Genomic DNA, 14092 nt, shown 5'->3' on the forward strand with positions numbered 1-14092 from the left:
ACTGCATAGAATCGGAGGGTTTCTCTGGTGGATCGCTTTTTATACCAGACTACAAAGTTTAAAAATGACCCTTTCTTTTAGGGGTAGCCTTTGGAGATCGTGTGGTTTGAGAGAGTGTTTGGGATTGAAGGGGGGGGGGGAAGGCTTGGAGTTTGGGCACATAGTCCTATTTTCCCGTTGAGGTGAGCATTCTGACCTGGCGATGGAATGTTTCTCTGAATGTTGCACGAGCTACTTGTAAGTTATGTACTAGAATAACGTTCCCAAAGTCTGTTCTCCAAAGGACCAGCATTACACAGCGAGTTTGATATGGTCCGGGGAGATTGGCACCCTGCGATATCTAAAGTTAAGGTGGGTCAAGGGTAGAACCAAGGTACTTATCTACAGAAATGAGCGGGGGGGAGAAACCATCAATTCAATCCGTTCTGACTGGAGGCAGCAAGTTAGCAATTTTAAAAAGATCAGAAAGGAGGAATTCTGTTAGGAGGGTTTATAGGGTGATGGAGATGTCGCCTGGATTCATCGTTTTAAGATAGTTGTATATCATCGGCATATGGGTGGAAGGACTCAGTTTCATTCTCGAGGCCGAGGGATTCAAGATACAGGAACAACATAGTTACTGCTGGTATCGAGCCTTTAGATACGCCACAAGGCATGTTGGTCTCAGACGGATTTCCCATTTTCGCCACTTGCACTCTCGTTGTAAGAAACCAGAAAAAATGGCGCAATAACAGGTCTCTAAAACCACCTGTGGATAAGTGCCCAGCGCCCAGTTGCAAACTCTGGAAACAGATGACCAGCTCCCCCAGAACATGTTTGTACATTGCTCCAGTGTGGAGTCGCACACGGGTCTGTCCCAGTCCTCCCTGCTGTATCATGTTAAACTCAATCCAAGGCACTCCATAACATAATTTGTTCAGTGGTCGCATGAGTGTCAAAGCAAAGCCAGTGCTGTGAGCCCTTGGCACCATTGTTTCATTGTTTTGGCCATGCAAACCATAAGGTTCATCAACAAAGCGTCCACTACTTTGTGATCTATTCTTCAATCCGCAGACGACTCTCCTTTAAAATATCCCCAGGAGGCACACTGGATCCAGAAACATTTTCAGCCTAGTCCCTGTGTGGCAATAGGTGGCGTTGTGCAGTTCACGTCTACTTCACTCCACCCCGTAAGTGACAACTGGAGACATGTACGAGCGCCACCCAAGCGTGCTGACCCCAGTTGTATCTTTTCGTGCCTTCATACGCAGAGCCAGAGTTAACTGCTACGTTTTCTCGTCGGTTGATAAGCTTTTTCTTCCAAAATATTTGATTGTGGTACGAAATATGTCCCCTTCTTAAACTACATGTTTTAAATTTAGAAAGGACTGCCACAAACAAACGTCTGTGATAGATCTTCACAAGGTGTGCCTCTGATGTTTGAGGTTGTGTCACAGGTCCAAATTATGTGAGATGGGGCCCTGACGAACTGAGATTGTGAAGCTAAGCTCTACATTGTCTAACCCCGATGGATATCGTGTCTAGGCCATGCATGCTCGAAGTCAAGAACACGGATGCGCTCCCGCTCAAGACACGGGGTCAGTGACAAATCTAAATAACACTTTAGGTCAGTCATTGACCAAAAACAGAAGTCAGAGGTCCGCACCACTCTGAGAAGTGGCAAGGACGTCAATGTGCGCTGCGTTTTTGCTCCCGGTCACCTACTCGGGGGCTGATTCCCCTGATGATCCCACTGCAACTCGAATTCCCAGGTCAATTCGCGAGGCAGCAAGAAATTGAGGTATTCTAGGAGGCATGCTATGCAGATTTGGCACCTTTTTGGCTACCTTTAGTATACCTTCTGGTCACGTACATGGGCGAAGTCCATCCGCTGGGTTACCACTGCTGGGTCCGCCCGCTGCACCAGCTGTGCCCCTTGAACCTGCCTAGGGCTCCGCTACGACTCAGCAGCAGATTTCACACCAGCAGCACGATCCATGCCTGTTCCTGCCGTGTTGACACTGGCTGCAAACCAGGGAAAGACGTCCAGCCCACAGCTCTGACCCACTCGGAAACAAAGAAATCTCTGCTAAATTTCTGCATGAATTTGGTTCCCCGCGCCTGGCCCCACATCCATTCTGACTCCAACAAGACTTCACCTTTGCCTAGAGCCACCTCCCTGCACTCCACCAGCTCTTCGGATCACACTCTGACCAGAGGCAACCTCCTTTAGGTGATGATGATGGGGACGGATTTTCTCCAATATGGAGACATTTTTATATGGACCTACAAGAGGCTAGAGGGCCAGAGACTTCCCCTGACATTGTGGTTGCTCCGCCCCCCTCGTCCCACAACCCGGTCCGTGCATTTTTTTCTTTTGCATAATTAGAATGTGCTTCATTAGCATGGCAGCCGCAGTCCTAGATTTAGTACTGCCTCCAATCAAAGTAAAGACTAATATCCTCGCAGAGGTTCCGAAACCCAGACAATCCTCATCAAAACCTCTGCTGCCTTTTACTGAGGCCCTAACTGACCCTCTCATGAGCACTTGGTCCAAACCCTGCTCTTGTACACCAGTAAACTGACAAGTGGCCCATCACGCCATAGGCCAGTTTGTGTGACTTATGCAAAGAAACAATTGATGGACGGAATGCTGGAAAATGTAAACATTCACCCCCAGTCACAAGGATCTGGGTTAAATCCAATATTCTTCTGCTCCCCACACCACCCAAGTTTGGACCCAGCCATATGCAAATCAGTCTTGACCCTGTTTCTTGTGGGTACAGACCAGCCCGAACTGCTAAGCCAGGTCCTTCCTGGACTGGAAACAAGCATCCTGGGACCGGTTTCGGGCTTTCAGCCCTTATCAGCCAGGATAGCTTGATTCCAATGGCATGGAGAGCCCGGGACTCACGTCTGAGCATACCCATCGCACTCGGGGTGACAAATGCAAAACAACAGGTGATGGACAGAATGCAGAACATTGTCATACATTCACCCCAGTACAGACATCTGGGCCTAAATCCATCGTTTTTTTGCTCACCATACCATTCCAGTTTGAACCCAGCTATATGCAAATCAGTCTTGACCCTGTGCCCCATGGGAACAGTCCAGCCCGAACTGGTAAGCCAGGTCCTTCCTGGACTGGAAACAAGCATCCTGGGACCGGTTTCAGGGTATCACCCTTCATCAGCCAGGCTAGCTTGAATCCAGTGGGGTAGTGAGCACGAGACCCATGCCTGGGCATACCCTTCCCACTTAGGGCGACATATGCAAAACAAACAATTGATGGACGAAATGCTGGAAAATGCAAACATTTACCCCAGTCACAAGGATCTGGGTTAAATCTATCATTCTTTACTCACCACCCCAGTTTGGACCCAGCCATATGCAAATCAGTCTTGACCCTGTTCCTTGTGGGAACAGCCCGGACCGAACTGCAAAGCCAGGTTCTCCCTGGACAGGAAACAAGCATCCTGGCACTGGTTTCAGTTTGTGTGACTTGGCATCCTGCTCTGGAAAGCTTGGTTTTACAGGCATCCACCAGCAGAGTTAACTTAAATACATTCCCTACGACCCCCTGTCGGACAAGGGATCGAGGAAAAGGAAGCTATTTGGGGAGAGCATCACCCTCAGGTCAATCGACGTCAGCAGATTGCTGGGTTGATACTCCTACGTGTTATGGGACTCAGTTCTGAAATATTACTAACTGTCCGAGAAGAATTCAGAGCAACTGTGGCACAGGTCATCCAGGAAGGTCGGGGCGGCCATGCTCATCTGCCCCAGACTGGACACAGCAGACGGCTTGGTAGAGCGATTGGTTCTCCAGCTCCACGCGTGGTTGAGAGCAGAGCAGAGTGAATCTCCTTAAATCGTTGAAGTTCACGGTCAGTATGCCGAAGTCACATTTGACTCCTTCACAGAAGCTCCCTTGCATCGGATCATTCCTGGATATGTCTCATTTTAAAGCCTTCCCTCCTGAATGTAAAAAAAAAAAAAAAAAAATCTTTATTGCGCGGTTAATTAAAACCATTACAATGTATAACATTCTGCAACATTAAAAGCAACTTTTAAGGAATGGGAAAGGAATAATAAGTAGCAAGGGAAGGGGAAGAGAATTTAAAAACGAGGATAAAGCTATGTTACAAAAGACTGTCACTGGTTCCAGTGGGCTTTGCTGGAGCACAAATTTGTCATTCAGTGTTCTTAGGTCTTGACGAGGGTCGATTCGATGGCTATGGGCCTCGTTTTTTTTCACAAAGCTGTCCAGAAATGTTACTGATCGGCAGATCAGTTGAGGGTCCACTGAACATAGGATCTGTACTATCACTGATCGACAGGTGCGGACTCCTTGCTCGTTAAGTTTGTCTTTCAGCCAGTGCCTCCGATCTTGATACATGGCAGGACAGATACATACTATGTGCATAATGTCTTGTTTACCTGCACCACAAAGATCGCATTCCGTTGTTTCTTGCGGTCTCCATTTAGGTTGGTCTAGTTTTGTGGGCAGAATGTCCATCCGTAAATGGAGAAATTTACGTTTAAGTGGCAGCGAGAATGCGGTGTCAAGGTAAACTGCTGGAGTGAGCCTTGTGTACGATTTAATGGTCATCCAGGCGTGGGTTCGAGTGCTAAAAGTTATTCCCTCCTGAACGTGTCTGGGATGTTCAGGCTTTGACCCCTACGTTTCAGCCTCAGTCCTGGGTCTCAGTGACTGGCTCTGAGGCTCCTGAGCCTGTTGGCCTCCTGCATCCTGCTTGTCAATCATGTCAGATAAAGTATGCTAGATCTGCAGTGAGACCCTAAGCTCATGGGGCAAAGGACTCTGGAGACCCGCCTTCACATCAGTCTTCTGAAGTTGTGGGCCATTCACTTGCCGTTGAATGCCTTTCTGTCATCCATCAAGGGGAGGCTGCTTCAGATCCTCGGGATACCTCCACCATGTGGTATTGCAACAAGCAGAGCAGAGGGGGGTCCTGGACTCTGTGCCAAGAGGCCCTGTTCCTCTGGACCCGAATGAATCCCCAGTATGAACACTTTTGCGCATTGGAGGCCGTACAACTGCTCTTCTTTCTGAAACACGTTCCGTTTAGAGTGGAGCTGGGGACCCTTGTATGTCTTCCCTCCACCATCTAACTTGCCGGTGTTCTGAAGAAGGTCAAGAATGACCGGGTTCAAGTCCTCCGGATTGGTCCTGTAGAGTGCAATACTCGGAACGTCTGGGCGTTCGCATCTGTCCTCCAATACAGCTGCCGCTTCAGTATTACATTCCATTGCAGCAGCAGGGCAGCGTCTTTCATTCGGACGTGTGCTATCTACACCCTGGAGGTTGAGCAGTGGCAGTATACTGCATTTGATCTCCCTCCCGAAGTAGTGAAAGTCCTCCTGCGGTCAGACCGCCGTCTATGAAATTCATTTACATGGGATGCTGGGACAAGTTGTGCCTTGATGTGGGACCCATAATATTGACCCGTTCCAATTCAAAACGATGAATATTTTATTTGTCCTATCTTTGTCCAAGCAAGGACTTGCAGTGGGAACTGTTTTAGGTTACATGTCAGGCTTTTCGGCCTTTTTGCATTTATTGGACCAACCATCCTTGTTTAACTTTCCTCATGTCCTGCATTTTCTCAAGGTTTTAGCCCACATCTCCCCCATTCCCTTCAAATACCTTTTGTTATGTCTCAGTTGGGCTTTAACTTGGTCTTTTATTTTCTTACTTTTACTCCTTTTGAGCCATTGCACAGCTGCCCCCTACATCTGCTGACCCAAAAAATGGTTCCTCAGTGCAAAAACATCAGCACATCACATGGGTGAGCTTCAAGCTCTGTCAGCCCAGCACCCTTACACCACCTTATTCCCTGATAAACTGGTACCGAGGACCACAGCGGCTTTTCTCCCTTGTCGAACAATCCTTCGCTTTGCTGACCTCCTGGCCCCCTCTCCCCACACCAACCTTTTGCAAGAGGGGGAGAGACTCCATGGGTTTTACTCAAAAAGAGTGCTACGTTTTTACATTGATCGTACCTACAACCATCTACTGGATAATCAGCTCTTTGTGGAGTTCTCTGGGGCGACAAAAGGCAAGGCTGTGCAGATGAGGACCTTTCCTAGGTAAATAGTCCTCGCCATCAAAGTCTGCTCTTTAATGGCGAAGAGCAGCCTCCTCGAGACGTCTTGAGGGCCCATTCCAGCGGGACCAAGGCTGCTAGAAGTCTTGAGGGCCGTTCCACCGGGGCCAAGGATGCTAGAAGTCTTGAGGGCCGTTCCACCGGGGCCAAGGATGCTAGAAGTCTTGAGGGCCGTTCCACCGGGGCCAAGGATGCTAGAAGTCTTGAGGGCCGTTCCAGCGGGACCAAGGCTGCTAGAAGTCTTGAGGGCCGTTCCAGCGGGACCAAGGCTGCTAGAAGTCTTGAGGGCCGTTCCACCGGGGCCAAGGATGCTAGAAGTCTTGAGGGCCGTTCCACCGGGGCCAAGGATGCTAGAAGTCTTGAGGGCCGTTCCACCGGGACCAACGATGCTAGAAGTCTTGAGGGCCGTTCCACCGGGACTAAGGATACTAGAAGTCTTGAGGGCCGTTCCACCGGGACTAAGGATACTAGAAGTCTTGAGGGCCGTTCCACCGGGACTAAGGATGCTAGAAGTCTTGAGGGCCGTTCCACCGGGACTAAGGATACTAGAAGTCTTGAGGGCCGTTCCACAGGGACCAAGGATGCTAGAAGTCTTGAGGGCCGTTCCACCGGGACCAAGGATGCTAGAAGTTTTGAGGGCCGTTCCACCGGGACCAAGGATGCTAGAAGTTTTGAGGGCCGTTCCACCGGGACCAAGGATGCTAGAAGTTTTGAGGGCCGTTCCACCGGGACCAAGGATGCTAGAAGTCTTGAGGGCCGTTCCACCGGGACCAAGGATGCTAGAAGTCTTGATGGCCGTTCCACCGGGACCAAGGCTGCTATGACTGTGTTGGCACGCTGAGTCCTTATCCTGGATAGCTGTCAGGCAGCAACTTGGGCATCGGAGCTCACATCCGTAAAGCACTTCTACCTTGACAGCCAGGTCTGACAAAAAGGGCCTTTTTCCCCTTCGTTACTACAAGACTTTATGGTCCGACTCGTTCTAAAGACCCAACACTTGGGGATGTTCTGCTTTAATATCTATTCTAAAGTTGAAGAAACTGTGATTAGAAGTATCCATCAGGAGAATAAGTTATTTGACTTTGGTAATGTTCATGCTGGAGGATACTCTTCTGCAGATTCCTCACCCCCATCCCTCCTTCCCGCAGGGGCGGCTCTAGGCTCAGGGTGGCCCTGGGCAGGGAGCATAGGTAGGGGGCCCCGGAAGAGGGGGTCTGGGCGGGGCAGAGCGCGGAGGCCATTGAAGAGGGGGGGGGGTCAGGGTGTTTGGAAGTGGAACAGAGCCGGAGGCCGCCAAATCCCTGCCAGGGGCCGCCACGCAAATATGTATCCATCCTTAGAGGATTATTATATTAAGGATATATATTGGCGTGGTGGCCCCTGGGGTTTGATGGCCCTGTGCAGGTGCACAGCTTGCACATGCCTAAGGCAGCCCCTGCTTCACGTTCTGTCAAATGGCTCCTTTTCCATCTACTAAGGTCCCAAAGTAGAGATCTCCACCCTAGCACCATTGATTAGTTTTGGGCTCAGCATCCAAAGTAGTAGACCGTGTCTAGAAAGAAACTAATGTCCGAATGCTTGAGTAGTGTCTATTTATAGCTCCAGTCACTTCCGGGGCAGAACAATATCACTTATCGGCATGCATGGGCTATGCTGAAAGATCTTACTGATGCTGACGGAGAATATTCTAAAAGTGAGGAATCTGTGGCTAAATCGAGTATCAAATAGAAAGAGCGTTACCAAAGGTAACTAACTTGTATATGTATATATAAAATATTATACTGTACCAGTATACTTTATGAAGCTGGACCTTAAATGATTGTTAATACAGCTCTGAATGATTTAATGAAGGAATAACAACATTATTTATGCTGAATTATTCAATTAACCGGACTTTATGGCAGTGATTACATTTTTATACATTTTGAAATGCATTGTTCTATATTTTTTAAATATTTAAAATGTATACATGATTGTTGAAAATTACTTGGAAACACTTGCTTTTAATGTTGATTCTGTAGAATGCTTAAAATGACTAATCACAGAGCATTAATCATTTCGATTCTGCTTTAATTCAACAGGTAATAAAATAAGGACTAGAAAAATTATATCAGAAAACTCAGGAAAAAAAGCATCAAGAAGAGACAGTATGAAATTGTTTCCTGGCCCAGGGAATGCGACAAGTTATGACAACCAAATGCAGTCAGACGTTGGCCCTGAATTGAGAGAACAAGGATTGCTATATACAAGTGGTTTCAGTAGCGCAGCTCCTTTTAATGTATACCAGGAATCGCAACAAGTACAGAGTTCAGAAGAATGTAAAGAGGGCGGGAGCGCGCAGAAGCAAGCAGACCGCGTTTCATGTCAGCCAGAAGCACAACTCAACGGTGGACTGTACTCCTGTACTGAATGTGGTAAAAGCTTCAGCAGAAAGGGAAATCTAATCAAACATAAAAGAATACATACAGGCGTAAGACCATATCAGTGCACTGAATGTGACAAGAACTTCAACAGGAAGGAGAATCTTATCGTCCACTTGAGAACCCACTCCGGGGTGAGGCCTTATTGTTGCAGTATATGCGGAAAAAGCTTCACTCAGATGGGCGTTCTCATCAGACACCATACAATCCACACACACGAGCGTCCACATCAGTGTTCTGAGTGTGACAGAAGGTTCAGCCTCAAGGGGAACCTTATGAAACACATGAAAACACATAACCCCATCAGATGACCATTTCAGAAGAAAATATCTGAATGATGTAAGTGACCTCTTATTCTCCTGTTCTGGTTTAACTTCACCAGTCAGTCTTGCCTCCAGCCTCCTGCTTCTAGGTGGTTTAAAATCAACATTGCTCAGTTGGCCAATATCTTAAGGGGCGGCCTGGAGTAATTAATCATACACGCCGTGGTAAGGATGGAGAGTGTAGTAAATGGGTTCTCTTCATTTTGTACTCTTTGCACCACACAGTTTTTGGACTTTTACTATGAGTGTCACTAGCTAATTCTCACTCGCAGTTAATTTACGGTACCTGGGCTGAGCGTGCTAACCACCAGTATCCACCTTTTAAAGTAAGGCCACTGCTGTGCAGCTAGGGTAAGAGGGTCTGGGCTGGTTACACGTGAACTCGTGAGTGTGTAGATACTGGGCTGCGCAGGATGGAAGCTTCACACGTGCTGCCAGGTATCGCCACACAGGTAACCTGTCGCAGGAGGGACTCTTTAGGGATTGGCGCTGGCTTGGAGTAGGGCTGATAGTGTTATTGGGCCTTCATAGGGCAGCTCTGTAGTGCTTACAGAAGGTATGTGGTGTTTTCGCTGTGCTTGACATTATAGGCGAATTCAGCCCAAAATTGATGTTTCTCTCCCCATAGGCTTACAAGATCCAGTGACCAACCAATCTGGGGTGAAACATACACCAAATGTACATTTTCAGTTCCCAACATCCCACTTAAACAACTTCTGACACTTTACGATTTGTCTTTTTTCCCAGGCTCAGCTTACTATCATACTCCTGGCCTTTGCCCTCACCAGCCATATTGGGCAAAGTAAATGACTCTGCTTCCCAGCAGATTAATCAAAGGTCTTCTCACACAATAGAGCAATTAACACTGCTTGACACACTCTGGGAAAGGAGGGATGAGGCAGAATTCTGTATCTGATTTTTTTCCCACCAATATATCTATTGGCATTTAAAACATCTGAAACATGTTGTTACAGGTTCCACTGCAACGTCAACATTGATAATGTAGTAATAGCATTACAGATCAAACAATGATTGTGTAAAGATTCCGATAATTAGCCTTCCAAAGCGTTGACACATTCCCCATTTGAGTCTTTAATGGTCTGCCATACTCAAAACGGTCTGCTTGTATCCCAGCGCGGCATGATCTCTACTCTTAGCAGTCGATTAAGCTTGGATTGAGGGTCAGGCATGGCCTGGCGACATTGTGTGTATGTACATCACGGTTAGCTCTGTATCAGGAGCCGTGGGGGGAGATCTGAATAAGTCCTAGAAGGTGGGTGTTGCGCATTGAACAGAGGATTATCATTCAATGTAATAGCCAAGTTGAAAAATAAACTACAATACAAATAAAAAGTGTAATGCGATACAAAACTTGTATCATCTGTTTCCATTTACTAGTATGTCTGGGTGTGCTGTTCATCAGTAAGCATCTGAATCTTAAATGCATCACATGGTGTCTGAGGTATGGGTCTCTGAGTCCAGGGGCAGGGAAGGAGTAACGGGTCTGACAGCCCAGAACGAGATATGAATGGGGGCCAGAATCCGGATGTCTTTCCAGGGTGCCAGCCAGCACCTCCCCTCCGTTCTCCCCGTCCATCTCATCTCCCCAGTGGCTATCTCCGGGGTCATCTGAAGCTCCCTGATCTGAATCTGAGAACCTTCCTGGATTCTCCCTAGGATTTCGGTCCAGAGGCCTGCTAGCGGGCGTCTCTGGATTCCTCTGGAATCCTCTCTGCAGAGAGCACTCGCCTCTGCTTCTGCCGAGGAGGTAACATCTTGTACCCGTGTGTCAAATCTGGGGCCTTCCACCAATTTCCAAACTATGTGTTCGAGGCATATGAGCTGCAGATTGCACACGATGCATAGATGGCCACCTAGTGTTAGGCCCGGATGTTTGCAGTTTGTTTTTCTTGTAGAAAGTCTTTGGAAGTCACGAGATGGGTGACTCCTCCTTTGGGTGATACTGCGCATGGGCATCGGCTCCATTCCCAGATTGTTTTTTCCGCCACCGGGCTCGGATGTTGTTCCAGCGCTCCTTGTTGGAACTGACTACTGTCGGCGCGCAATCCTCACCGGCTTCAAGAAACTACTCTCAAAAGCGTTTTCCAGTCGACACTATTCTTCAAGATCAAGAACGTCCATTCCGGTTGTCGACTACGGCCTTTGGGCCCAACTAGGCCTCGACTCCAGCTAATGGAAAGGACGCCATTTAAAAAGTGTCCTCGGTGTGGGTCGAAGTTTCCCCACACCGACCTCCACGGGGTCTGTAACCTCTGCCTCTCTCCGGAGCACGAGACCTAGGACTGTTCAGCCTGTGCCTCCTTCCACTCCAAAAAGACTATCTGGGACCGGAGAGCCAGAAGAACAATGGCTCAAAGATCTTCAGCATCGATTCCGGACGACATCTTCCAGGAAGGTGTCGATGTCCCAGAACAGCACGACGTCGACAGCTACTCAGAGGCGGAAGATTCTGATGTCGAGGACGTGACTCCAGCGCAGCAGGTCGTAAGTAAGACCGTCGACCCTGACCCTCCCTCAACACACTAAAAAGGCTACGGTCACACCCTCACCCTCGGGCTTGGGTGCATGCCGAGACACCGCTTCCGTGGCCCCTCCTTCGGGCTCGGCCAAGAAGTCAATAAGGCCTTCGGGCGACTCGGGCTCGAGTCGACCCCCACTCGGTGCCAGCCCACACTCACCGGCACCGAAGAAACCATCTAGTACCGCACCAAAGCCATCAGTGCCGAAGCACTCAGTTCCCTCGGCACCCAAAACAACTTCAGAGCCACACAAAACTTCCGGCCCCAAGAAAGCTCCGGAGCCGAAGCACACATCGAGACGAAAAAAGTATTGGACTCGAAAAAACCCTCGGAACCGAAAAAGACTTCGGAACCGAAAAAGACCACGGCTTCCCCCATTAAAGACAAGAGGTCGAAAGAAGCCACTACGGCACCAAAACGAGCTTCCACGCTGAAAGGTCACCCTCCTGAAAGAGACTTGTTTACTCCAGACCCAAGGCAAAAGACTCTCATAAAAGATCCTAAGACTGGTCGATTGACGTTATCAAAGAAACGACCATCAGAGGCGCCAGCACCAGCTCCGGCTCCAAAGAAGAAGAAAGACATTGCTACCTCACCTATGCATGTACCTTCCACCGCCTGCACCCAATCCCTCCCCCCATATTTCACCACCTCGCTCCCCTACACCATCTAGCATACATGATGATAATGGGGACGACATGTCAGATACAGGGGCTAACCCACAGGAGCCATATTATTCCCCAGCCTCGCCAGACCCATGGGACAACTATAATACACCAGATGTCCCAAATGTCCCTCAAATTGACATATACCCCTCTAGGCCATCACCGCCAGAAGACACCATGGGGTTTAACCAGTTACTGCTTAGAGCAGCACAATACCATGGGGTAGACATGCACTCCGATGCAGTAGAGGAGGACTTCCTGCTAGACACATTTGACACCGCACAGAGGTCCGCAGCAATTTTGCCAATGCTCAAAGGAATGCTTAAGCATGCCTCTGAGGTCTTTAAAGACCCAGTCAGAACTCGGGGCATAAACCCAAGAGTAGAGAAAAGTATAAAGCTGCACCATCTGACCCAGCATATATAAAGGGACCAGTTCCCTTAGACTCTTTAGTCGTATCTAACGCACGTAAGAGAGCTAACTCTCAAACATCAGGCGAAGCTCCCCCGCCAAACAAGGAATCTAAACTCCTTGACGCGTCAGGGAAAAGAACGGCCTTACAAGCAGCAAACATGTGGCGCATCGCCAACACACAAGCCTTACTAGCACGCTATGATAGGGCACATTATGATGGGCTCGAAGAAATAATACAACATCTCCCTGATAAATTTAAAGATAGAGCTAGTGAGCTAATTCAAGAAGGGAAAATTATCACTAACACATCTATCCGCTGTGCACTAGATGCAGCAGACACAGCCTCCAGAGCCGTCAATACTAGCGTCCTGCTGCGCAGGCATGCTTGGCTACTTATATCTGGCTTCAAGCCAGAGGTCCAAAGTGCTATACTCAATCAACCATTTGATGAGCAACACTTAACACGAGGTGGATGTCTTCCTCGAAAAAATGAAGAAAGACACCGACACAGCAAAATCTATGGGAGCCCTGCAGTCGCAGGCTCCCAGACATTCATTTTGTCGCTCCACATATAGAGGTGCAAGCAGAGGGTACTCATCAGACGCACCTTCCACAGCATACAAAAGCCCCACTCAGTCTACCTACAGTAAGGGCTACCAACGGGGAGGTTACCGCGGTAACAACAACAAGGGCAGAGGCAAAAACAACAACTCACGCTTTGCCTCCACCCCTACCCAATGACTCCCCTTCCCCCGCCCATTCCACTCCTGTCGGGGGAAGACTTCAACAATACCTGCCAGCCTGGGAAAACATCACATCAGACAGGTGGGTGCTTCAAATAATTGAGTCAGGTTACTGTCTTAAACTAACATCTACCCCCCCAAACATACCACCCATACAGCGTCCAATATCACTAGATCATTTAACGCTGCTCAGACAAGAAGTACTTTCTCTCCTGCAGAAAAATGCAATAGAAATAGTTCCAAAACATCAAAGGAACAAAGGAGTATACTCCCTGTACTTCTTAATTCCAAAGAAGGACGGATCTCTGAGACCTATTCTAGACCTCAGACCTCTAAACGCTTACATACAGTCAGATCATTTCCATATGGTCACACTTCAGCAAGTCCTTCCACTCCTGTTGCAGAACGACTTTCTGGTCACACTAGATCTCAAAGATGCCTGCTTTCACATCCCAATTCACCAGGCGCACAGAAAATATCTAAGATTTGTGCTAGAAGGACAGCACTACCAGTTCAAGGTACTCCCATTCAGAGTAACCACAGCGCCAAGAGTGTTTACCAAATGTCTAGCAGTGGTGGCAGCGCATCTAAGAAGACAGCACATACACGTCTTCCCATATCTAGACGACTGGCTCATAAAAGCACAGTCATACAGCCAGTGTGTACAACACACTCACAACACAATAATGCTACTCCACAACTTAGGCTTCACAGTAAATTACACCAAGTCCCATCTGCTACCATCGCACACACAACAGTACCTAGGAGCTACAATCAATACTCAACTAACACTAGCTTATCCCTCTCCAGCAAGGATAACAAGTGTGCAAACGCTCCTAATAAAATTGAAATCACAACACTCGCTTCCAGCTCGAGT

The 14092-nt window shown here is 48.3% G+C and overlaps 1 protein-coding gene across 2 annotated transcripts in view; it reads left to right on the top strand.

Moving 5' to 3' along the window:
- Nucleotides 1-10224, top strand: part of LOC144799440 (uncharacterized) — a 121707-nt gene extending 111483 nt beyond the window's left edge. The window contains exon 8 of one of the 2 annotated variants that reach the window (XM_078670743.1): nt 8192-10224. In XM_078670743.1, the coding sequence (XP_078526869.1) occupies nt 8192-8841 (650 nt within the window). In that variant the 3' untranslated portion in view covers nt 8842-10224. The remainder of the gene's footprint in view (nt 1-8191) is intronic. The other variant, XM_078670742.1, reaches the window with a different exon arrangement.
- The last annotated feature ends 3868 nt before the right edge of the window (nt 10225-14092 follow it).

Source organism: Lissotriton helveticus, chromosome 12, assembly GCF_964261635.1.
Source record: "Lissotriton helveticus chromosome 12, aLisHel1.1, whole genome shotgun sequence".
Classification (NCBI taxonomy): Eukaryota; Metazoa; Chordata; class Amphibia; order Caudata; family Salamandridae; genus Lissotriton; species Lissotriton helveticus.